General features: G+C 38.4%; 1 protein-coding gene across 4 annotated transcripts in view; it reads right to left on the bottom strand.

Moving 5' to 3' along the window:
* Positions 1-26165, bottom strand: part of LOC124552058 (scoloptoxin SSD14-like) — a 447845-nt gene that overhangs the window by 63782 nt on the left and 357898 nt on the right. For all 4 annotated transcript variants that reach the window (XM_047126487.1, XM_047126490.1, XM_047126488.1 and 1 more), the window contains one exon: positions 24059-24279. In XM_047126487.1, coding sequence (XP_046982443.1) covers positions 24059-24279 — 221 coding nt within the window. The remainder of the gene's footprint in view (positions 1-24058; positions 24280-26165) is intronic.

Raw genomic sequence — 26165 nt, 5'->3', positions numbered from 1 at the left:
AAAAGTTAGAGTGCCCATTCATTTAGGTGGACAACTGATTAATGGGGTAAGTGGTCATGCCCAAATAATTGACTGTGCAAAAGTTGCTGCAAAGCTGGCATATGAGATGACTGCTTTCACAGTTGGCTCTGCCTCTGATAGGGTAGCACATGCTTGTGAATGGATTACAATAGAATGTGCTTGGTGAGTGTATAGAGAGGGTTCACATGTGGCAAAGGTTTGGAAGTATGTTGGTGCTTGTGTGGTGGGGTGTGAGAAGAAAAGGGGAAAGGACCATGTAGGTGTGCTTGCAGGTCCCCATTCCACTCCTGCTATCAACCTCTTGCCCCACGGTTCATTCCCTGTGATAGATCCAGATGCAAGACCTGTTCAATACATCCTCCTGCTTACACCTACTCCATTCCTGTCACAGTCAGCTCCTACCCCATCAAAGGCAGAGAGCCACCTGCGATAGCAGCCATGAGGATACTAACTTGGCTGCAACTACTGTGTGACATTCTACATGGTATAAATTTCCCAATCATATATGAGTGTTGGAACTTAAATAGTGGCAACTATTTATTCATAACCGATACAAAAAGAGTTACATGTTTTCACCTGTTACTGTCCTTCAAAGTAATCACCACTGATGTGTAGAACCCATTGCCAGTGATGTGGAAGACTTAGTATACCATTAGCAGAGCCTGTTCTGTTGATGGTGTGAATGGAGTGGTCTACTGCCTGGAACAGTTCTGAAGTGAATGCCACGAAGTGGTTCCTTCATCTTCAGAATCAAATCAAAGTCACAAGGACTTAAATCCAGGGAGTATGGTGGATGGTACAGTACTTCACAGTCAAATCGACCAAACAGAGCAGCCACAGCTTGTGCTGTATGCGCCTGTGCACTGTCGTGCAAAATGATGGGTGGGTTGCACAGAAAGTATTGACGCTTCTTTTGCAAAGATAGTCACAGGTGATGCTCCAAAAACGAACAGTAATACTGTGCACTGACAGTCTTCCACAGAGGAATGTAATGTTAGAATAACACCATCATAGTCGTACACAAGAATCACCATAACTTTCACCATACTGGTGCTCTGACGCACTTTCGACTTTCGTGGTGACCCATAATGATGCCACTCATTGGATTGGCGTTTCAATTTTGGCTTCATGGCATTCGATTCAGAACTGTTCCAGAGATTTGACAGGCAGCTGACCACTCCATTCGCACCATCAACAGATCAGGCTCTGCTAATGGTATGCTATGCCTTCCACAACACTGGCAACAGGTTCTACACAATGCTGGCGACAACTTTGAAGGACAGTAACATGTAACTCTTTTGTATCAGTTGTGAATAAATAGTTGCCACTATTTAAGTTCCAACCCCCATATAAGATCAAAATTTAAATATCATTTCAGACATTGCAATGTACTCTAAATGTAAAAGAGTTACCTGTAAATGACAAAAAAAGTTCTTTGGGCAGGGATTGATACACTATTGTGTTGACACGTATCTTGACATACTGAGGATGTCCACAGTTGTTGATCAAGCTATTAAATCATTCTCATTCACTGCAGAAGTTCAAGGGTTGCTTATTCAACAATAAAGTTCTTGTTTCAATTTCACTACATTACTATAGGATCTCATAGATCAGTGTGCAGATCGTCTAGGGCATAGAACATGTCAGAAAAACAAGAATACACACTAAATACACTGAAGTGCCAAAGATACTGCTACAGGCATGAATATTCAAATACAGAGATATGCAAACAGCCCGAATATGGCACTGTGGTTGACAATGCTTATATAAGACAACAAGTGTCTGGTACAGTTGTTAGATCAGTTACTGCCTGCTACAATGGCAAGTTATCAAGATTTAAGTGAGTTTGAATGTGGTGGTATAGCTGGCAAACAAGCAATGGGACACAGCATCTCTGAGGTAGTGATGAAGTGGGGATTTTCCCATATGACCATTTCACAAATGTACCATACTGTGAATATCAGGAATCTGGTAAAACATCAAATCTCTGACATCGCTGCAGCTGGAAAAAGATCCTGCAAGAAAGGGACCAACAATGACTGGAGAGAATCATTCAGTGTGTCAGAAGTGCAACCCTTCTGCTAATTGCTGCAGATTTCAATGCTGGGCCATCAGCAAGTGTCAGAGTGCGAACCATTCAATGAAACACCATCGATACAGACTTTTGGAGCTGAAGACCCACTCACATTCCCTTCATCAGTGCATGACAAAGGTTTATGCCTTGCCTGGGCTCGTCAACACCAACAATGAACTGTTGACAACAGGAAACATGTTGCCTGGTCGAACAAATCTCATTTCAAATTGTATCAAGTGGATGGATGAGTACGGGTATGGAGACAACCTCATCAATCCATGGACCCTGTACATCAGCAGGGTATTATTTAAGCTAGTGGAGGCCTGGTAATGGTGTGGGGTGTGTGAAGTTGGAGTGCTATGGGACATCTAGATACAACTCCGACAGGTGACACATATGTAAACATCATATCTGATCACCTGCATTTCCTTTGTTCATTCCAGCAGACTCAGGCAATTCCAGCAGGGCAATGCAGCACCCCACACATCCAGAATTGCTACAGAGTGTCTCCAGGAACGCTCTTCTGAGTTTAAACACTTCCTCTGGCCATCAAACTTCCCAGATATGCACATTGTTGAGCATATCTGGGATGCCTTGCAACGTGCTGTTCAGAAGAGATCTCCACTCCCTTGTACTCTTATGGATTTACGGACAGCCCTGCAGGATTCATGGTTTCAGTTCCCCCCAGAACTATTTCAGACATTAGTCGAGCCCACACCATGTCATGATGCAGCACTCCTGCATGCTTGCGGGATACCCACACTATATTAGGCAGGTGTACCAGTTTCTTTGCCTCTTCAGTGTATTTACGAAGAGAAACAAATATGCTAATATACTTTCCAGAGATCCCAAGCAAAATTATCCTTATGGATGTGGAACACATCAAAAAATCTTAAACATATTTTCATTAAAATGGTAATAAATATCTAAAATTGTCTCTCTTCTCTGTTTCTTTTTTTCTATCAGTTTTTGCACACTGTCTGTGGCTGTGCCTTTGGTGGTGGCGTCTCAGCAACCACTCCGTACAGACTCTATTACAACTGAACTGGAGGAAAAGTTAGCAGACTCTCCTCATGCCTATTCATATTGGTTTCCACAGCAGTAGCCACCACATCTCCCTCAAGAGGCTACAAAGTCATCCTCAGGAGGCAGAGTGGACCACATTGCTCTACTAACACCTAGGTAAAGCTCAAGTCCTCTAAGTTGCAGTGAGGCTTGCTGAACACACAACTACAGAGAAAGATTCTTGTTGTAGTTATGTAGTTTCTCACTATTCAATAAAATTTCAGGATCTGCACTTTTAAACAAACAATAAAAATTGTCATTTTATCACATGTATAAACATTAATGCTGTAACTGCCTTTGTTATAATATACCTTTACACTTATTGTAATTCTCACATATTCTTTCTACAGTTACAGCCTGCTATTTTAGGCTGTTAATTAAGTGTCCATCTGTTATATGACCTGGTACTTGCACATGCACCACTATAGTTAATAAAAACTGCTTTTAAGTGTGTGGTATTTAAGTTTCTTATCTAGCATTATAGCAAATGCCATATATTGTGACCTACTATTTTCTTTAATTTATGGTTCAGACTGCATATTTATATGACAGAGTGTTAGTGAAATACTATTTATGCATTTATACAAGAAATATAAACCAAAAGATACAACTCAGACAGGGAAGTACTTCGGTATATTAACTACGACAGTAACAGCACACAGAACAGTGTTTGAGAAGAGTAATTCTGTTGTTGTGATGGTAAAAATTTTGGAGAAATTCTTTCTGAAACCTCTTTGTAACTATTTTACACATTTGTGTGTGCATGTGTGTGTGTGTGTGTGTGTGTGTGTGTGTGTGTGTGTGTGTGTGCTTGCATGAGAGAGAGAGAGAGAGAGAGAGAGAGAGAGAGAGAGAGAGAGAGAATAATATACATAAAAGAACATTTACAGAATTAATATTCATTAATAAACTCAGATAATCAAGCACTGAGATTAACATCAAAGATAACTGTCGTATCGCAACACACTCTACAGTCAGTTTTTGGTTTAATTACCCTCTCATAGTTCATAGTCCCCACACCCAGTCACCAATCACCTCTGTCTTGTGCATACAGCTAGCCACACCGTCAATGCAGCTGCTGGATGTGGTGAAGATGTTTCTGCATCAGTGTCTCCAGGTGTGATGAAACTTGTGACGTCTGCATGGTGTATTGCAGAGGTGAAGGTAGGACTACACTAGCTTGATCCAGTCAATAGAGACATTTGTGGTTTTGCCATTTTGCAAGGTCTTGATGGTGTTGACTCCTCATCACAACACCAGGAAGGTGGTTGGAGTGGCAATTTGTTTGATTTGTGATTTGTCTTGCCTAATTTACATCATGGTCATCACTTGAATAGGCACATGGTTTGTCAATTTCAATTTTTATCGGCAACATGCATGTCATACTACCCAAAAATGTTAATAAAGCTGTTTCTAGGTCACCAATAATCTGGGTGGGCAGCATTACAGCGTGCCAGAAAGATAGCTCTCCTAGGTCCTCCTGGCTGCAGGTGGGGTTATATCTGTCTGGCCAGCATCACCTAAACTGCATAGCTCTTCAGAATTTCTCAGGGGAGTCATTCGGAGTGTGAAGGAACCACACTACAGCACTTTCTCTTCGGACGAGTTTGGCATCCACCAGACGGAGTTGGATGGCACATCATCTGCTGATGACATTATGACAGCTGGTGATCCAGTGTTGCATATATGCTGTTGGCTACTTTTAGCAATTAGTCCACTGGTTGGTCATCGTGCACTGCCAGTGCTAATTGCACTTGTGAAAGTAGTGCTATTACCAAGTATGTAACAATAAACCTCCTGAGACAGTAAATGCAATGGATTTAATGAGAATAGGTGAAACAAAAAGATACTAACAGATGGGTGCAAGTAAAAATTGTAACTGTATGCAAACAGTCATGAGAAAAGCCTTTCAACTCCCCTTCATGATGCTCTACATGGAGAGTATTATGTTTTCACAAAATTTAAACCTGGAGCAATATTAAGTGTTGTACTCGAAAACCTTATGATAGAAACAAACAATCTGAAAAAAAGACAATCACTTTTAATTATAGGCAGTGTCAATGATGTCTACAAAAATGAGAGCAAGACAGCACTCGGAACTTACAGGAAGTTATTGCCTAAACTGTACAACACAAATGTCACCTTAATAAATGCACTAGTGTGGCATGATCTCCCTTAATGGTCATGTGTGAACAGAGAAATTGAGCACTACAACTCCGAACTACAGAAGTTGTGTAAAAAATTTAATCATGTGCACCTAACAGATATGAGCAAAATAAAGCACGAAGAACATACCAGATATGGACTCCACTTAAACAGAAATGGAAGGCACAAGTTGGTGAACCAGGTAGTGGAACTTTGTAGCGAACTATATAAAACCAGGGGCCCTACCATCATAGACTGCAATCAACAGGATTTTTTATGCACAAGAAGCTACACAATAGTATGGAATTAAACAACATAGCCAGTCAAAAGCAGTAACCAACTCATCACCAGCAAACAGTCCAACACCATCACTTATGAAAAATGACAGGGGTGGAAGAGCTGATATTCACAGTGCAACAAGAATCATGGCAAGACTCTGGTCAATTTGTAAGTAATGTGTGCACAAACATAGCCTACAAGAGGAAGCCTGTCAGTAAATCAAGTACCAGTCCTTATTAATTGTGAGACACTAATTTAACCTCCAAATGCTGCAACTTAAAATCTGTTATGAATGATAAATTATGTATATTCCACCAAAATATCAGGAGCCTTAGAAATAAAGTGGAGCTTTTGGCTCACATCATAAATGTAAATTACTCCCTAGCCCAAGCCCATTTATTGTGTTTCACAGAGCAGAATGTAAAGTCTGCCATGCTGATGCCTCACTTGGAGGTTTATGTCCTAGCTGATAGTTACTGTAGAGCAAATAGAGAGAAATGTGGTGCTGTAGTATACATCAAAGTGGGTATAGCTCATAAATCACTTAAGTATTCATTGTGAAGATTTTCATTTTGAAGCCTGTTATCTGAAATTTTTGCTGATAATTGGTTGGTTATGGTGGTGACAATATATAGGGCTCCTGCAGGGAAATTTTGTGTGTTTTTTAAAACAGCTTGAATCAGTTTTGTTAAAAATATATTCAAAGGCCAAGTATTTAGTCATTTTGGGTGACTTTAATGTAAACTTCCTTACAGACAACACCACTAGAAGAGAACCAGAACATTTGTTACAAACATTTAATCTAACTCCAGTAGTTGAATTTACTACCCAAGTGACAGAGACCAGTGTAAGCCTCATTGACAACATCTTTATCGATAAGTTTAATAGTAGTCACAGTACTGTAAGTCAAATTCTCAATGGTCTGACTGACCATGGTGGAAAGTTGCTTACTCTTAATAACATATGTTCGAGCATTAAATGTAAACTAGTTTTTAGGTCTTTCAGAACAATCAATGTGGGCACATTAGAGAAGCGCTTGCAGCAGACTGACTGGAGCGAAATGTATTACTAAAGAAATGTTAATATTAAATTCAATCTATCCATTTTTGAAGCAGTATTTCTAATTAAAAAAAAAAATAAAAAAATAAAATAAAAAATAAAAAAACCTGTGAAATTACTGAATCCCCAGGCCTTCAAAATGAAACCCTGGATTACAAAAAGGATAAAAATTTCATCTAAGACAAAAAGAAAGTTATATATATCACAAAGATGTTCTGATGAGCCAGCTGTAAAAGAACATTATAGATCATATTGTAAAATACTGAAAAGAGTTATAAGGTGCTCTAAAACATTACGTATTAAATCCGAAATACACTCCTGGAAATTGAAATAAGAACACCGTGAATTCATTGTCCCAGGAAGGGGAAACTTTATTGACACATTCCTGGGGTCAGATACATCACATGATCACACTGACAGAACCACAGGCACATAGACACAGGCAACAGAGCATGCACAATGTCGGCACTAGTACAGTGTATATCCACCTTTCGCAGCAATGCAGGCTGCTATTCTCCCATGGAGACGATCGTAGAGATGCTGGATGTAGTCCTGTGGAACGGCTTGCCATGCCATTTCCACCTGGCGCCTCAGTTGGACCAGCGTTCGTGCTGGACGTGCAGACCGCGTGAGACGACGCTTCATCCAGTCCCAAACATGCTCAATGGGGGACAGATCCGGAGATCTTGCTGGCCAGGGTAGTTGACTTACACCTTCTAGAGCATGTTGGGTGGCACGGGATACATGCGGACGTGCATTGTCCTGTTGGAACAGCAAGTTCCCTTGCCGGTCTAGGAATGTTAGAACGATGGGTTCGATGACAGTTTGGATGTACCGTGCACTATTCAGTGTCCCCTCGACGATCACCAGTGGTGTACGGCCAGTGTAGGAGATCGCTCCCCACGCCATGATGCCGGGTGTTGGCCCTGTGTGCCTCGGTCGTATGCAGTCCTGATTGTGGCGCTCTCCTGCACGGCGCCAAACATGCATACGACCATCATTGGCACCAAGGCAGAAGCGACTCTCATCGCTGAAGACGACACGTCTCCATTCGTCCCTCCATTCACGCCTGTCGCGACACCACTGGAGGCGGGCTGCACGATGTTGGGGCATGAGCGGAAGACGGCCTAACGGTGTGCGGGACCGTAGCCCAGCTTCATGGAGATGGTTGCGAATGGTCCTCGCCGATACCCCTGGAGCAATAGTGTCCCTAATTTGTTGGGAAGTGTCGGTGCGGTCCCCTACGGCACTGCGTAGGATCCTACGGTCTTGGCGTGCATCCGTGCGTTGCTGCGGTCCGGTCCCAGGTCGACAGGCACGTGCACCTTCCGCCGACCACTGGCCACAACATCGATGTACTGTGGAGACCTCACGCCCCACGTGTTAAGCAATTCGGCGGTACGTCCACCCAGCCTCCCGCATGCCCACTATACGCCCTCGCTCAAAGTCCGTCAACTGCACATACGGTTCACGTCCACGCTGTCGCGGCATGCTACCAGTGTTAAAGACTGCGATGGAGCTCCGTATGCCACGGCAAACTGGCTGACACTGACGGCGGCGGTGCACAAATGCTGCGCAGCTAGCGCCATTCGACGGCCAACACCGCGGTTCCTGGTGTGTCCGCTGTGCCGTGCGTGTGATCATTGCTTGTACAGCCCTCTCGCAGTGTCCGGAGCAAGTATGGTGGGTCTGACACACCGGTGTCAATGTGTTCTTTTTTCCATTTCCAGGAGTGTAGATAACTCAAACAATAAAATAAAAACCATCTGGGGTGCTATCAAAAGGGAGCCAGGGAAAAAACATGATAGTGTTTCTAAGGTAGAAATAAGACATTGTGGTAGTTTGATTAAAGATACTAATGCAGTTGCAAGTGTCCTTAATGAGCACTTTCTAACAGCTTCTGAAAAAATGAGTTGTAAGGGCTTGATCAATGAGGCTATGTACCTTCTGAAAGAGATTGGACAGAATAAGTCAAATGCATATAGCCCCAGTTACTGTCAGTGAGGTGAAAATGATGATCACTAAAATGCAAACAAAAAATTTGTCTTTGATAATATTTCCTCTAAGGTACTTAAACATTCTCATAAATTATATTTAACGAATCCCTTCAACAAGATATCGTCCCAGACAGAATAAAGTATGCAGATGTGAAACATTCTACTCAAGAAAGAGGACCGCTCGATTTCCCTTTTAACAAGTTTCTCCTAAGTTCTTGAGAAAATTATACATAAGAGAAATGTGGAGCATCTGAACATCCACAAGGCTCTTAGCCATTGTCAATTGAGATTCTAAGCATGGCTGTCAATTGACAATGTTATATTTGCATTTACCAATAATATTTTGGAAGCTCTGAACAATTTATTAGCTTCAATTGGTATATTTTGGGATTTAACCAACTGTGTGAAGCATGAAATCCTCCTTTCAAAAGCTGTCTATTATGGTTTAAGAGGCCAATGGGAAAGTGTCTTCAGTCATTCCTAACTGATTGAAAGCAGAGGGTATCACCCTCCATATCGACACTAAATTTAATAAATTAAATTGGTTGTGTCGTATTCTGGAGTTGAGAAAAATACTTAGTACAGCAACTTATGCTCTGTGTATTGTACCAGTGACTGCAAATACTGAAGCTGTCAAGGCTGCTTATTTTTACTATTTTCATTCATTGTTGTCATGTGGCACAATGTTTTGGGGAAATCAACCAATGAGAAATAAAGTATTCGTCACTCAGAAAACAGCAATCTGAATTCTAAGTGGAGTGTGTAGAAATCGTTCATGCATAAATCTTTTTAAAAGACACAAAATATTAACACTGACCTCACAATGTATCCTATCCCTTATATCCTTTTCAGTTAAGAACCTGCCCTTGCACAAAACCAACAGTGACTATCGTGACAATGACACAAGGTCAAAACACGTGTTGCATGTGCATGGAAAAAAACTTGGGCCTAGAACAAAAAGGGGTACACTACTCAAGCAAAAAGATGTTTAATGCTCTTCATATCGGCATAAAAAATCTTACTACTGTAATACCATAATTTAAAAATAAATTAAAAGAATATCTTCTGGAACACTCTTTTTACTCTCTAGATGAATTCTTTGACATAAAAACTTCTATATTTAAGTGAGATATGGAACATTGACTTGTAAAATTTGCTGTTGTCACTTAGTAACTGAACATGATGAGCTATGTCAGAGTAACCACGTACTTGACTTCTAGAAAAGTTTGAACTTACTATGGAATAATTGTAATTTATTATTGTATTGTTTTATACCTCTGTTTTACTTTAAGAAATTCCTGTGCTTGTAAATGTTAACATTGTATCTATTAGTATTTATAAGTTCTCATGTGTAATTATGACTCATTCCACATCCACACAATTCTCTTGTATATGAGATTTATGAAACACTAATAAATAAATAAAGAAATAAAATTGTGTCTATCGTATGTCATGTGTGCTGTCAGAGCTCTGAAAGGGTTTTGTTAATCCTTTTTTCTTGATAAAGCACTTGTCTAAGCCTTTGGTCTGTTGATTCTTTGCTGTGAACAATTAATACAGCTTTCAAAACAAGTTAAACCTGAAGACAAGGGAGTTGCATACTAATGCCCAACACTAATGCTGTCACCCAGTGGACTAAATTACTGATCACTAGTGTAATTGTTCTCAGGCAGCAGTAACTTGTTGGTGCCCGATAATATTTTCTATAACCATGAATCAAATAGTGGGCCCAATAACTGCCAATGCAGAGTGGAAGAACTGCATGAGCCAATGGAGAGGCAGTTCTAACTTCTGAGGGCAATTGCAAGGCAGAAGAAATCACTGGACAGTCAACAGTTTCAAATCTATTAACATCACTTCCCTGGGGTAATGGAAAGATCAAATTCATAGTGGTGTGTAGTTGGCACAGTTGTCTGAATTTTTTGAACTGAAGCAAGATTGTTTACTGCTTTAGCATTCAGTTCTTTGCACTGCACTGTGTCCACTTTTTGTATTGCAAGAAGGGAGAGATCCAAAACCTGAATTTCACTGCAAATTTGTTCAATCTCATTGCTAATGGCTTTTGAGTGTTTTCTATTCTCATGGCGCCATATTTAACTGTAAAAAAAGGGCTGTCCAAAATTATATATGTTTCTTCATTGACAGGGTCACAAAATGTATGGGTAGTGGGTAAGGCTTACACACCACTTGAAATAATGTACACAGAAATAAAGCTCACAGCATTGCTTTATGCTTCTAGCAACACAAGTATACATTCATAAATGAAGACAGATAACTTGACACTGGGATTGCCTTCAATGATAACCCTTGTACCACCTGTATCACACTATATATTCAATTTGTAATGGGACACCCTCCTGTAACACTACCTTTTTTCTGTATAGAAATAACTGATACCAAGAACATTCTCTGCTGTTTAACTAAAAGAATTTCATATGATTTTGTATACGATGTATATTTCACACTAAAATGTATAAAAAGAACTTAATTTGTTACACTCTGTATGTACAGTAAAAATTATTCTTCTTTTAGAAATATTTGAAATTACAAAATATCTGGCATACTTAAGAATCATATTATTAACTGCACAATCTCACACGAATTACTAAATTTATTTCTGGAGTCATTTATAATACAATGATATAAGTTGAAGATTCTTCTTTTGTCAAGATTGTAAACTCTTTGGAATATTGTGAGTACCATAGAAAGGAAACGTTAGTGACAGCCCCGGACATTTGCACAAGCCCCGCCCACTTACCACCCCTCCACACCTACCCCCGCCACACCAACCAAGAGCGCATCAATATGATCTTTGGTAGTCCTCGTCGCTGTCGTGTTTTTGTTCATCGTTTTTTGTTTTACCGCGGTTGTTCATACTAGCAGTGTTGTGCTGTTAGTGCTTCTTAGCAGTTTGTGTAATACTGTCAAAATGAAACATAGATATGCACTCTCAATAAAGTTATCATACACAAGGTACCTAATCTTGACTGTTGTGGCCAACTGCTGTCAAAACTGGTAGCTAACAGACTGATATCTAACAGTCATTAAAGTACGATAACATGTGTTGGAATGACACTGACGAAATTATGTACATATGTTTAACAATAGGCAGCTCTAAAGCTCTCAAACACTGAAGAAGAACTCAAAGTAACCTCGTGTCTGCTATAAGCAAGCAGTCATAAGAGTTCACAAGTACAAACTCACCCATTACACAGGCAAATATTAATGAAGAATGTCACTGTATAAATATCTGACTGCTTGCATTACGCATTTCTACATTATCCCACTCTTATATTCTTTAGTCTTAATGAGGTAATCAGAAACAAACAAAGACATCGACTTTGCCTTGTTTATGCACAACATTGACTTTAGACCATTGAGATAATGGACAGCATCCTTGGTGATACCGCCAATTAATATTTCCCAACAGAATTTCTTACACTACGCGATGTGACGGAAATTTTCGCTCACTGCAGTTAACAAATGTCAGGTTTTTTGATACAGTGCAGATGAAAGCTCATGAAATAAAAAAGACAGTGTGGATACCATTTTTATTTTTCATTCTTATTCATGATTTTTCAACTCGCACATTCAATGAACATATCTCTAATTCTCTTCACAATGGTACCGGAAAAACTGTATTTCGTACTAACTACTGATTTTATCCCTTGTTATGACTGGCATATCTGTGATATGAACAACTTTGATGTTGGAACATGCGGCAGACCATGTGCGGAGCTTAGGATATGGATTGGTGTGGAGGGGGGTGATTGGGCGGGACTTGTGCACCGTCCGGGGCTGTCGCTAACGTTACGTCCACAGAATTTTAGTAGCCGTGGGCATGCCTCTGATGGAAATGCTCATGTTTGTTTCATTTTGGCTACAACAATCTAACTGATGGTTTTATGGAAAAGGAGATTGTGAAGTCAGTGTGATATTGAAAAATGTGACAAGAATAAAATAATAGTTGGTGGTGACTTTAATTCACCCTCAATATGTTGGAGAAAATACATGTTTAATTCTGGAGGTACGCATAAAATATCATCTGAAATTGTGCTAAACACATTCTCTGAAAATTATTTTGAGCAGTTAGTTCATGAGCACACGCGAATAGTAAATGGTTGTGAAAACACACTGGACCTCTTAGCAACAAATAATCCTGAGTTAATAACCAGCAACATAACCGTTATAGGGATTAGTGAACACAGATTTGTCATAGTGAGATTGAATATTGTAATCCCCAAATCCTCAAAAAATATACCTATTCAAAAACCCAGATAAAAATTCACTTGACGCCTTCCTGAGAGACAATCTCCACTCATTACAAATTAATAATAAAAGTGTAGACCAGATGGCTTAAATTCAAAGAAATAGTATTGGCAGCAATTTAGAGGTTTATACCAAATAAACTAACAAACGACGGAGCTGATCATCCTTGGTACACAAAATGGGTTAGAACACTGTTGCAGAAACAACGAAACAAACATGCCAAATTTAAACAGACGCAAAATCCCCAAGATTGGCGATCCTTTACAGAAGCTTGAAACTTAGCGCTGAGTTCAATGCAAGACGCCTATAACAGTTCCCACAATGAAACTTTGTCTCGAAACCTGGCATAAAATCTAAAGATATTCTGATCGTATGTGAAAGATGTTAGTGGCAAGAAACAATCAAATCCTTCTCTGCGTGATAAAAATGGAGATGCTATCGAAGACAGTGCTGCCAAAGCAGATTTACTAAACACAGCCTTCCGAAACACTTTCACAAAAGAAGACGAAATAAATGTTCCAGAATTCGAATCGAGAACAGCTGCCAACATGAGTAACGTAGAAGTAAATATCCTCGGAGTAGTGAAGCAACTCAAATCACTTAATAAAAGCAAGTCTTCTGGTCCATACTGTATACCAATTAGGTTCCGTTCGGAGTATGCTGATGCATTAGCTCCATATTTAACAATCATACAACCGTTCGCTCGATGAAAGATCTGTACTCAAAGACTGGAAAGTTGCACAGGTCACACCAATATTCAAGAAAGGTAGGAGGATTAATCCACTAAATTACAGGCCCATATCATTAACGTCAATATGTAGCAGGATTTTAGAACATATATTGTGTTCGAACATTATGAATTACCTTGAAGGAAACAGTCTATTGACACACAGTCAACATGGGTTTAGAAAACATAGTTCCTGTGAAATACAACTAGCTCTTTATTCACATGAAGTGCTGAGTGCTATTGACAAGGGATTTCAGATCGATTCTATATTCCTGGATTTCCAGAAGGCTTTTGACACTGTACCACACAAGCAGCTCATAGTAAAATTGCGTGCTTATGGAATATCGTCTCAGTTATGTGACTGGATTTGTGATTTCCGGTCAGAGAGGTCACAGTTCGTAGTAATTGATGGAAAGTCATCGAGTAAAACAGAAGTGATTTCAGGCGTTCCCCAAGGTAGTGTTATAGGCCCTTTGCTGTTCCTTATCTATATAATCGATTTGGGAGACAATCTGAGTAGCCATCTTAGGTTGTTCGCAGATGACGCTGTCATTTGTCGACTAATAAAGTCATCAGAAGATCAAAACAAACTGCAAAACGATTTAGAAAAAATATCTGAATGGTGCAAAATGTGGCAGTTGACCCTAAATAACGAAAAGTGTGAGGTAATCCACATGAGTACTAAAAGGAACTCGTTAAACTTTGGTTACACAATAAATCAGTCTAATCTAAAAGCCATAAATTCAACTAAATACCTAGGTATTACAATTACGAACAACTTAAATTGGAAGGAACACATAGAAAATGTTGTGGGGAAGGCTAACCAAAGGCTGCATTTTATTGGCAGGACACTTAGAAAATGTAATAGACCTACTAAGGAGACTGCCTACACTACACTTGTCTGTCCTCTTTTAGAATGCTGCTGCACAGTGTGGGATCCTTACCAGTTAGACTGACAGAGTACATCGAAAAAGTTCAAAGAAAGGCAGCACGTTTTGTATTATCATGAAATATGGGAGAGAGTGTCACAGAAATGATTCAGGATTTGGGCTGGAAATCATTAAAAGAAAGGCGTTTTTCATTGTGACGGAATCTTCTCACGAAATTACAATCACCGACCTACAGAGGGCAGAACGATCACCACGACAAAATAAGGGAAATCAGAGCTCGTACGGAGAGATATAGGTGTTCATTTTTTCAGAGCGCTATACGAGATTGGAGTAATAGAGAATCGTGAAGGTGCTTCGATGAACCCTCTGCCAGGCACTTAAATGTGATTTACGGAGTATCCATGTAGATGTAGATGTAGAAAATTTCAGAAATAAACAGGCAAATCTTCATCGGTTATTTAGTCATCAGGGACCCCACAACATTATAAATGAAAATTTCAGCTGCAAGGATGTACCTGCAGACGCAAGAACTGGAGCCAACAACAAGAAGCGAAAATGAAGATAAGTAAAAAGTTTTTCTTTTGTATGTCTTATGCTTCTCGAAGCTTTTGAAACTAATGAAGACACTAAGAAAAATTTAATAGTGATGTGTGGGAGAGTAAGACTATAAGTGTGGGCTTGAGCCATGATCTACTGACTGAAAATGAAGTTTTGTCTGTTGCAGAAGAAGAATGGATTTTGGATTTGTGTCATTTGCAGTTTATATATAAATGTAATTACAATGACATGACAAAAGAAGACCCGAGAGTTGCCCAGCAAAGTCCTATCAACAGTGACAAGATAATAGATAATATCAACAATGACAGACCAAATGAATTGAAAGAGGACTTTATAAATACGACAAAGACATCAGAAAAGATAAGTAGAAACTATTTGTGATTGCTAGGAAAATGAATAGAGACGAGGGTAGTGAAGTAGATGTGAAAGCTGTAGCATCCAGCTTAGAAATCTTTGAACTAAGTGAAAGTGTAGTCAGCAAAGAAACAGTGAAAACTGATATTATGCAGTTGATTTTGGCAATACAGTGCAGTGAATGATCAATTAACAGAAATGAAAACAGATAACATAGCAAATTTCATGCATTTAATGAGCAGTTAACTGAAAAATTTACTTCACTACAACAACAATTAAATGACCTGAAAACTGAGAACAATGATAAAATGGACAGGGTACAACACCAAATAGGCCAACTTAGTAGTCAGGTTTCAGAACTAAAAAATGGGTTGTCAGATGGATGAAAATGTTGACTGAAAAAGTCAATGTCACAGAAAATAAATTTATTGTTTTGGAGAATGAGTTAGCTGCAAAATCTGCAAATCAGGAGAAGAATGTTAATGACATTAAAGTTGAACAGAAAGCCGTAGCAGAAAAAATGGAACAGAACTTTAGTAGTTTAGATCAAAAAATTTACAATGTTGAAAACAGTGCGATAATTAATGCAAATGTTCTAGATCAAAAAATTTCAGTAGTTCAGGAAAATTGTATTCACAAAAATCTTTATTCAAACAATTGTATTGGATGGTCCAACATTCCAGTCAAGAGACAATTTACATCCAATAGATTTTCTGCACCACTGTAGAGACAGTTTTGTGTCAGGCATGACGTCTTGAAGGCGACATTCTGTCTTGGGTGAATCTAAATTTAAGTCAGTGGGAGACATACCGAAGTTCAGAAAAAGTTTTTTAAAATAAATTTTGGTTGGAAGCTGAACAATGGAGAATTAAAAGTGAATTTCTGAATGGTCCAAATTATAGGAACAGGGAGGGTACAATGAAAGAGTTCTGTAAGAATCAGCTTAAGAAATTACCACATATTGCCGGCCGTTTGATAAAATGATATTGACTGATGCACTAAAAAGGGGATTACCAGAGAGGTTGCAGTGAGATTTAGTACACGGACTTGATGATTGCCTTTAACAATTTTTATGATATGTGGGCTGGCTGGATAGGGCAGTAGAAAGAAGCATGTACCATAATAATCGATATGATAAAGATCACAATAACTCCAGAAACAGAGATAATGGTAATTTCTATCAGGGTCAGCTTGGTAATAGAGAAAGAAAGTTTTAACATCAGCAGAATAGGAACAATGGGGATAACTATGGGCTATTTAATAGGAAAAACAATCATAGAGGTAACTATTCAGGAAACAGCAGTCCGCCTCAATGAAGGTCCACAGTTTTGGGGTGAGGAACACAACAAGTACAGGACACCCAATTTACACTTGCAATTAGACGATCACAATAGTGTTAATAATGTGGCACAAGTATCTGAAGTTGAACAGAAGGAATATTAGATTTCTCATTTATGTTTTGATCAAAAGTTTTGGAATACTATGTTTAATTATAGTGATGTAGCTACTAATCACCAACCAGGATGTGAGAATAATGAGAATTTTGGTGTAGTGTGTACTAATAATTTCTTCTCCTGGTCAGAAAAAAAGTATTATTGATGTATGTAAAACAGGTGATGACTGTATTGATATGAATTAGGTGGTATTTTTGATGTACATGTGAATGAGAGCTGTGAACTGACAGAGGCTGGTAAGTCTGAGACTGGTAGCTTATTGCAAATGAATGTAGGAGAAGTGTGTGACTTTGATGGTAATGAGACTTGTGTTGTTAATGATGTTGTTGATGAACTAATTTTGGAAGCATATGATGATGATGATGATAAGTATCAGTTATTTGTAGAGTTTAAGAATAAAGAAATTTCAGAGTTGTTTGTGAATACAGATAAGGTATGTGATGTTTGTGATGATGTATGTGAGAGGCATAGGATACCAGTCCAGTCAGAGCAGTTTTTCATTAATGTCATGCAGTATAACGATCCAAACAGTAAAGGTGAATTATCTGTAAGCCTAAAGAATAAAGGTGAAAAATTTTTGAAATTTGTTTGTGACCAGATTGATGATAACATAGATAAATATGCATCCTGGAATAAGCTAGCTGTGGTTAGTCAAAATTTCTATCTAAATTGGTGGAATGAAGTGAGAGAAGATCTAAGTATGAAATGTAATTTTAACAGTAAAATATTTTGAGTTCCTTCTGTAATAAGTGATGTTAGTTGTGCTGTGGAACCCATTCCGTGTGTTCTACTTTTACTTGACAATACATTGATAAAACCCTGCAAAAACAGTATGGATGTACCATTTGATGAAATTTAAAGTGAGCTCTTACATGAAGTGTCTAATAGCAGATACGATAATTCATATTTTATATGTCCTTGCATTATGATTAAGACTGACCAGTGGGAAGGGAAATGCTTGACTGATACAGGTAGCCTGATTTGTCGTATATCCGAACAATTTAGAGACAAGATTATGTTTAATGAAATTTGTGGAAATTGCACGTGTAAAGATAATAGGAGCTACTGTTAAGGAAAGCAAGTATGTAATTGTCAAGTACAGTTAACATGAAGGACAAGACATATGAACATGTATGCATAATGATACCTAGTGTATAAAATATATTCACTATATTTGTAGATTTATAAGACTATATAATTGTGTTTTGTTTGCCATGAATGTAGTACGTAAGGTCATACAGTTTCTGAAGTTCTGTCCTATCCAGTGACTGAGGTCAAATCTATTTGTAGATTTATAAGACTAGATAACTGTGTTTTGTTTGTCTGTATTTAATATGTAAGATGATGTGAATTTTAAAGTTCGGTCTTATCTATTGACTGAATTAAAATCTATGATACACTATATAGTTGTGCTCTGTAATAGATTTGGGCTTTAGAATTAGACACATATATGTCATGAGACTAAAGGAGTAGATCTTTTTACAGTTTTGAAATGGAATAATGTTCAAAATTTGTACTGCAAATATTAGTAATAGTGTCATTTACCATTTATTTATTACCATTTATTACCAGGTCTTCGTAATTCACCAGCCTTGGCTGGACTTACTGCATCAAAGTTACAATCAAATTATTTACAATATAGTGAATTACAGAATAACATTTAAACTTTATACAGGTAATGTATACAGACTATGTCATGTTCACTGCGTCCATTCGCTTTCTTCACAGACAAAGAATTCTTGGACCGAGTATAGTGGGTATTGTTTTAGGCCTTCAGCAATTTCTTTCTTGAAGTTGTCCAGTGGCAGGGTCTGCAATTCAACAGGTAGTTTGTTGAAATTCCTCACAGCGATCATTGGAGAACTGTCTCTTGTTTTGGACAGTCGGCAGGTTGGTAGATTTATGTCTTCATTGCTGCAGGTATTACGTTTATGATTGTTATGCCTCTTGCTGTAGGTGTCTAGTTTTTCCCTTACTTGGATAAGGCATAGTAATACATAGTGGCTATAAACAGTTATTATTCCCAATGTTCTGAATAATGATCTGCATTGTTCCTGGCTGCTGCTCGATGCAATAATTCTTATTGCCCTCTTTTACAGTAGCAGCACATCCTTGCAGCCTGCTGAATGATCCCATAGCTGTAATCCATACAGAATGTGGCTATGGAACAAAGCGTAGCAGACAGTCATCAGAAACTGGTCTGTAATCATTTTTTTAATCTTCATAGGAGGTATATTACAAGAGAGAGATTCTTGCCTACATGCACAGTGTGTCCATTCCATGAGAGTTTGTGTTCTATGTTGAAGCCTAACAGTTTCACAGATTCTGTATGGTCAGTGTATGTGTTTTTTCTGAGACTGCGTACCATACACTGAGTTTTTTCTTTGTTTACTTTCATCTTGTTAGTGATGCAACATTTTTTAGCGTTTTCAAACTGTACATCAGACTTCACGACTGCTTGGGCACACTTTTCCCCTTTGGCAATAAGAGTGGTGTCGTCCGCAAATTGCAGTGTCTCACCAACTTCACTTAGATCATTTACAAAAATGAGGAAGAGGAGTGGGGCTATGACTGAACCTTGTGGCACACCGTATTCTACCTTCTGTTCCTGGGATATTACTCATTGGACTGAAACGATTTGCCTTCTGTTTTCCAAGTAAGACTGAAGTGTAGCTATGGCTGTTCTTCCCACACCATAGCATTTTAGTTTTTTGAGCAAGATTTTGTGGGGGATGCAGTTGAAAGCTTTGCTTAGATCGCACAGTGTGAGTGCCACAAACTCTCTCTCCTCAAATGCCTGCAGTGGTACAGGACTTTTCCTTCTGGAAACCATGTTGTGCATCATTGAAGAGATTGTTTTCTCCAAAATAAGTTAGGATCTGATCTTTCATGATGGATTCAGTCAACTTTGCTAGTATAGAAATGATTGATATTGGCTTGCAACTTAACACATTATCTGGGTTTCCTTTTTCGTCAACTGTTACTGTCCTTCAAGTTTCAAGAAATCTGGGAATACTCCTGCAGATATGCAGCTGTTTATAGCTGTTGTTAATGGCTGTGCAATTTTTCCAATAATTTTCTTTGGGACAGTATAGGACATCACATAGATATCTTGACTCTCCGAAGTTTTGTAATATTTTACTATTTTCACTATGCCATTTGCGTGTACTTTTTTCCATGTTCAAATTTACTGTGAGTTTTATTTTGTATGTAAACAGCAGGATCTATAACCGAGTCTGGGATTTCAGCAACAGTGTTTTCTATTACTATTGATAAAGTAGCCATTGAAGTCATCAGGACTGCAGGCATTAGAAGAGGAAGTAGGCTTCTTCCTATGTTCATTTACTGGAGTCCAGGGTGCTTTGCACAGATTCTAGGCTTCTCTTATGAATCTATCATTCCCCTCCTTTTAACTTCTACTTTTTTTCTCTAAAATCTCTTGGCCTCTAAGTAATTGCTGCATAACAATTGTTTACTATTTGGATCTGTGGCTGCTTTGGCACAGTGATTCCACATTAGAACAATGATTTTTAGATTGGCTAGCTCAGGTGTGTACCATGTTTTTGCATTTACTATTTTCTGTTTTCCTTGTGCTTTACCTGTGTGGCTTTTCTTTGGTATCAGCGGGAACATCTAATCAAAATTTGTTTTTAGTGTCTGGAAAAGAACATTTAAGGCATCATTGGGTTTTGCTTCTGTAATTAATTGCTGCCAGTTTATACTGGACAGTGAGGCATTGAAAGTGTCTAGTTTTTCTTTTGGCGTTATTCTTCTGTGAAATACATAATTCGATTGCCATGTATTTGTCTGTTGGTTACCCAGACAGTAGTCTCATGACTAATGCACTGTGGTCTGCTATCATCATATCAACTACATTTATTTTGTTATTCCAGGTATTTATATTTGTAATAATTTGCCTTAGTAGTCCATTCCTTCTCATTACATTTAACACTGAATATTGATGTTTCATATGTGAACACTTTTTATTCACACCTGACATAAATCCCATATAACTGACTTTGAAAAGTTACTAAGGAGAACATATCTCGTGTGATGTGAAGAAGGTACTGAACAGCATATTCAGTACACAAAACAAGGTTTCAGGATTTGATGTGATTGCTAGACAGGAAGTTACCTATCCATTGGAGCTTGTGGTGAGAACTCTAGGGAGGAAACGGAAAGATGTGGGTGGTTCTAGTCCCCACACTGCAGTATGGCTGCACCCTACTGGACCAGTCGACTTGCAAGAGATCATGGGTGCTGGGTAACGTACTCGAGCATCTGTTGACTGCATGTGTGTTGTGACTTTTATTTGTGAATTGTTAGCTAAGACTGCTAAAGACAGTGTTATTCAGCATAAATGCACTTTTTTTTTCAAGTAGGGGGATTGACTTTCCAATACATTATGTCAATTTAAATCACTATGTATTTTTTATTTATCATTTGTAAATGAATCTTCCGGGTCTTTGTGTATGTAGGTTAGTTTGTATGGACAATTAGCAAATAGTGTGGAAGACATTTACCAGTATGGCCAATATAAGAAGATATATAAATGCCTGATTTTATTCACTGGTTTTGGTTCTCAAGCTACCTGATTGTGTCATCCTTCAAAGATCACTATGACTCTGTTTACTTGTATTTATCTTGAGTATTGCAATATTGCATCTGATTGGAACTTGAGTTGTGGACAGATTAATACTTAACTCTGTTTTGGGTAACTGTGGTCATCGCGACTATGTTTGTATGTGCTCAAGGAGAACGTCCAACCATTGATTGCAGCTTGATGCTTCTTACAATTACTCTTTGCATATAATTGAACTTATTGATGTGCTTATGAACTTCATTCATTTTGTTGTGTCGTAACATTTTCTGCTGGTTTGTACCCAGTGTGTTTGGATTCATGGGTCGATCCCCACATAATAAACTTAGGCCTTAATATTTATCCATTATTTTGTTCTTTCACAAGTCAACATATCCTCAAATACTATGGTTTATGTCTCTGACTGATTTTGTACTATATTCCTACCCATGACTGAATATATTCTTCTGGTCTGTACCTATCGTTCTGAGTTTTTCGAGTCAGTTCATTTGTCGTACTCATAGGCTCTGAAATTTTTCTCTTCTCTTTTGATTTGAATGTTTGATTGTATGGATGTTAACTTACAATTTATAATTCTAGTAATTTACATTGTCTCTGTATTTATTTCTATAGTTTAGTTGTGTAATGTTGTAGTTTTGACCTTGTATTATTTGTCTTGTGACAGTACGTTCCACAGATGTGAAAATCTGAATACCATATCCTGATATATGTATAGATTATGATGTATATAGTAGATATTTCTCATATATTTTCCATAATATGTTATGTATTAGATACTTCTATACATCTATCTGCTATCCTCGACATAATTTTGTACACTGTTTGGCAAACCTTGTAGTCTGTCACAGGATATTGTAACCACCCTGTATCCAAATTTTGTGATGGGGACATTGTAATAGGACATCCTCCTCTAGCACTACCTTTTTTATAGAAATAACTGATACCATGTATACTATCAGTTCTGATATAGGTGAACGTTTTCGGCTGTTTAACTAAAAGAATTTCATATGATTTTGTATATTATGTATTATATTTCAAACTAAAAAGTATAAAAAGAACTTAATTTGTCACCCTCTGCATGTACAGTTAAAATTATTCTTCTTTTAGAAATATTTGAAATTACGAAATTTCTAGCATACTTAAAAATCATTATTAATTACATAATCTAATGCAAATTAGTAAATTAATTTCTGGACTCATTTATAAAATAATGATATAACTTTAAGATTCTTCTTTTGTCAAGAAAGTTTGTAAACTCTTTGGAGTATTGTGAGTACTCCAGAATGTTAGTAGCAGTAGGCATGTCTCTGATGGAAATGCATGTTTTTTTTTAATTTTGTCTACAACAATTTAATTGATGGTTTTATGAAAAGTGAGATTGTGAAGTCAGTGTTGTATTGAAAAATGTGTCAAAGAGTAAAATTCAAGAAATAAACAGTTCATCAGTTCATCAGTTATTTAGTCATCAAGAACCCACAATGTTATAGATCAAAATTTCAGCTGCAAGAATGTACCCCTAGGTGCAAGAAGTGGAGCCAACAACAAGAAGAGAAAATGAAGATAAGTAAAAAGTTTTTCTTTTGCATATTTCAAGCCTCTCGAACCTTTTAAAATTAATGAAGCCACTTATGAAAATTTGATAGTGATGAGTGGGAGGGTAAGATTACAAGTTGCTGGACTGATTATTTACACACACACACACACACACACACACACACACACACACATGCACACACACACACACACACACACCAACTGGTAAATGACAAACAGTGATTAGTCCATATCAGTTGTATTTAAGCATGGACCTTTAGGCTGCAATGTATGCAATGTAGTTGCACTCTTATTCACTTTCATGACAGATTTAAACTGTACACCTGGTGAAGACTCAATCCTGCAAACTTACCCTTTGCAACCATTGCTCATACTGTCTTACCTATTGATTCACAAGTCCTGCGCCAGCAAAGGCTATCAGCTGGATAACTAAATCAGTTACATCATTGCTCAGGAAATATAAGGATTCTTGTCTGGGTACTGGTGTGGCACCCAGTTTTAATGTCAGGAAGTGATATGCTTTTCTTTCAGAACTTGAAATTGATGCCAGACATGTGGAATGAGATCCTATAGAAGTAAACATCAGCACAGCAGTATTCTAAATTTTCCTTTAGTTTATCCATGACCAGATTCAGAAAGTTATGGGCAGGAATGTAAATACCTACATATTAAAAATAATGCATAAAATGGCCAAGACCTATGGTTCTGCATTCCATGTGACTGATCCTATGCCAAAAACCTTCCCCTTTCATTGCTCATTATTAAATTTATTGTTATTGCAGTTGATAAAGATGAATATGTTCTACTGTTTCATGACCCATTACTATTCTGACATCTCTGTTTTATAGAAGTATAGATATCTTATAAAATACTGTATGCCACAGACCCACGAGCATAAAAACAAAATTAATTAATTAAATTATCTAAAAATAACTGATTAATAACGTCAGAGTAGGCCTAAATGCTGAAACGGTAGCAATGGACAATTTTTAAATCCTTGGAAGACACTTACCACGTTGAGAAAGTGTAGAATTTCCATGGTACATGTCTGGAGAGGAATTTGCAGGCGCTGTTTCACGTGCATTCAGTGTCACTGCAGTCTGGTTCTCTCGAGAGTAAATTGTCATTAGGAAGCCACCCCCTATTCCCATGCTCTGCAGACAGATCACTCCCTCACAGAAGAGAGCAGCTATTGCAGCCTCAACAGCATTACCTCCCATCTCCAATATATCTCTGAAAAGACCATAAGTGTAGAATTTAAAAAAAGGATATTGTTCAAATAAAGACATAGTTTAAATCAGGATTGTCGTGAATCAAAAGCAAAATCTTATTGTTATGTTCTGTTCAGTACTTTAAAAAGTGAAATTATCATAAAAAAGTCATTAAAACTCTGCAAAGCTGCAGGCCAAAAAGTCAGATGATAATACACTTCTGATCAAAACTGTCTTATCACCTAATAGTGAACATTAATACGGGAATTGTGCACACATTACTTTATTAATTTTTTTCATAATGTGGGGCCACAGTCATAATATATTTCTTTACAGTCAATACCGCCATTAGACTGTTATTTACTTGCAGTGTTACATTTACACGATCATGATTTCTGCTTCAAAGTGGCGTTATCAAGTGTTTTAAGTGTTATACACTGCCTAAGATGGCATACTGTCATATTTAAAATACACTATTAGACACATTGTCTAAGGGTCGATATTTCTGGTAAAGCCTACTGCTTTGTTTTATCACTGAGTATACCATCTTGTAGACGCTTTAAAAAACATTGTTTTATGAAGGATTGAATTCTGCTGTGCACGCTTTCAATGAGTGTCTGAATGTCTGTGGAGAAACAGCAGCCCTCTCTTCTTCAAAAGCTGAAACCAGAGAAGGTAATGAATGACGTTTGTTACTGGGGTCTGTAACGAAGTCAACAATGTTGTGAGGGTAACCCCAAAAGTAAGGTCTCCTATTTTTTTTATAAGTACACAGACCTGCTCATTTCTACAATTGTTTACATCGGTTTACAGCTTGAACATTTAGCTATTTTTCGACATAATCATCATTTCTGTCGATGCATTTTTGTAGACGCTGTGGCAGTTTGTGTATGCCCATATCATACCAGCTCTTGCCGTGCTGTTCAGAAAGTTATGAACCTCTTCGTTTGAGCTGAATCGTTTTCCGGCCAAATGTTCTTTTAACCTAGGGAACAGGTGATAGTCACTGGGCGACAAGTCAGGACTATCTGGTGGGTGGGTGATTATGTTCCACTGAAAGAGTTGCAGGAGAGCAACGGATTGCCGAGCGATGTACGGGCGAGCGTTGTCATGGAGAATGTGTACGCCCTTGCTCAACATTCCTCTTCTCCGGTTCTGAATTGCCCGTTTGAGTTTTTTCAGAGTCTCACATTACCTGTCAGCGTTGACTGTGGTCCCAGTGGGCATAAAGTCGACCAACAATACCCCTTTCTGATCCCAAAGATGGTTGTCATGACTTTACTGTGTCTGTTTGCATTTCCGCAGCTTTGGCGAAGAAGGATGCCTCCACTGGCATGATTGTTGCTTGGTCTCAGGTGTAAAGTGGTATGCCCAGGTTTCATCACCCGTGACAATTCAGTCCAGAAAGTTGCCCTCTTCGGCTGCAAGGCGGTGAAGAAATGCGCGGGAAGCATCAACTTGTTGCCGCATGTAGTCCTCAGTGAGTATGCATGGCACCCATCTTGCGGACACCTTCCGGTAGTTCAATGTTTCCATTAAAATTCTGTGAGTGGTGCTTCGGGAAACCTCAGGAACCAACGTACAGAGATCATCCAGGGTGATCTGCCATTCTTAACGCATTCTTTGCTCAAGCTTCAACACTGCCTCCTCAGAAATAGACGGTCTCCCACACCTTTGTTCGTCGCGAATTTCTGTCCGACCAGCTGCAAACTCTCTACACCACTTACGAAGGTTTTTGACATCCATGCACGACGCACCATACACTTCCGTCATTGGCGATGGATTTCAATCGGCGCAGTGCGCTTTGCGTTCAAAAACCGAATAACTGCGCGCAATTCACAGTTGGCGGTCACATCCAACGGGACCTCCATTCTCAACGGCTGCCAAGCCAAGACTGAGCAGCTCAAC

This window comes from Schistocerca americana, chromosome 1 (assembly GCF_021461395.2).
Source record: "Schistocerca americana isolate TAMUIC-IGC-003095 chromosome 1, iqSchAmer2.1, whole genome shotgun sequence".
Classification (NCBI taxonomy): domain Eukaryota; kingdom Metazoa; phylum Arthropoda; class Insecta; order Orthoptera; family Acrididae; genus Schistocerca; species Schistocerca americana.
This window is presented reverse-complemented; position numbering and strand designations above follow the sequence as displayed.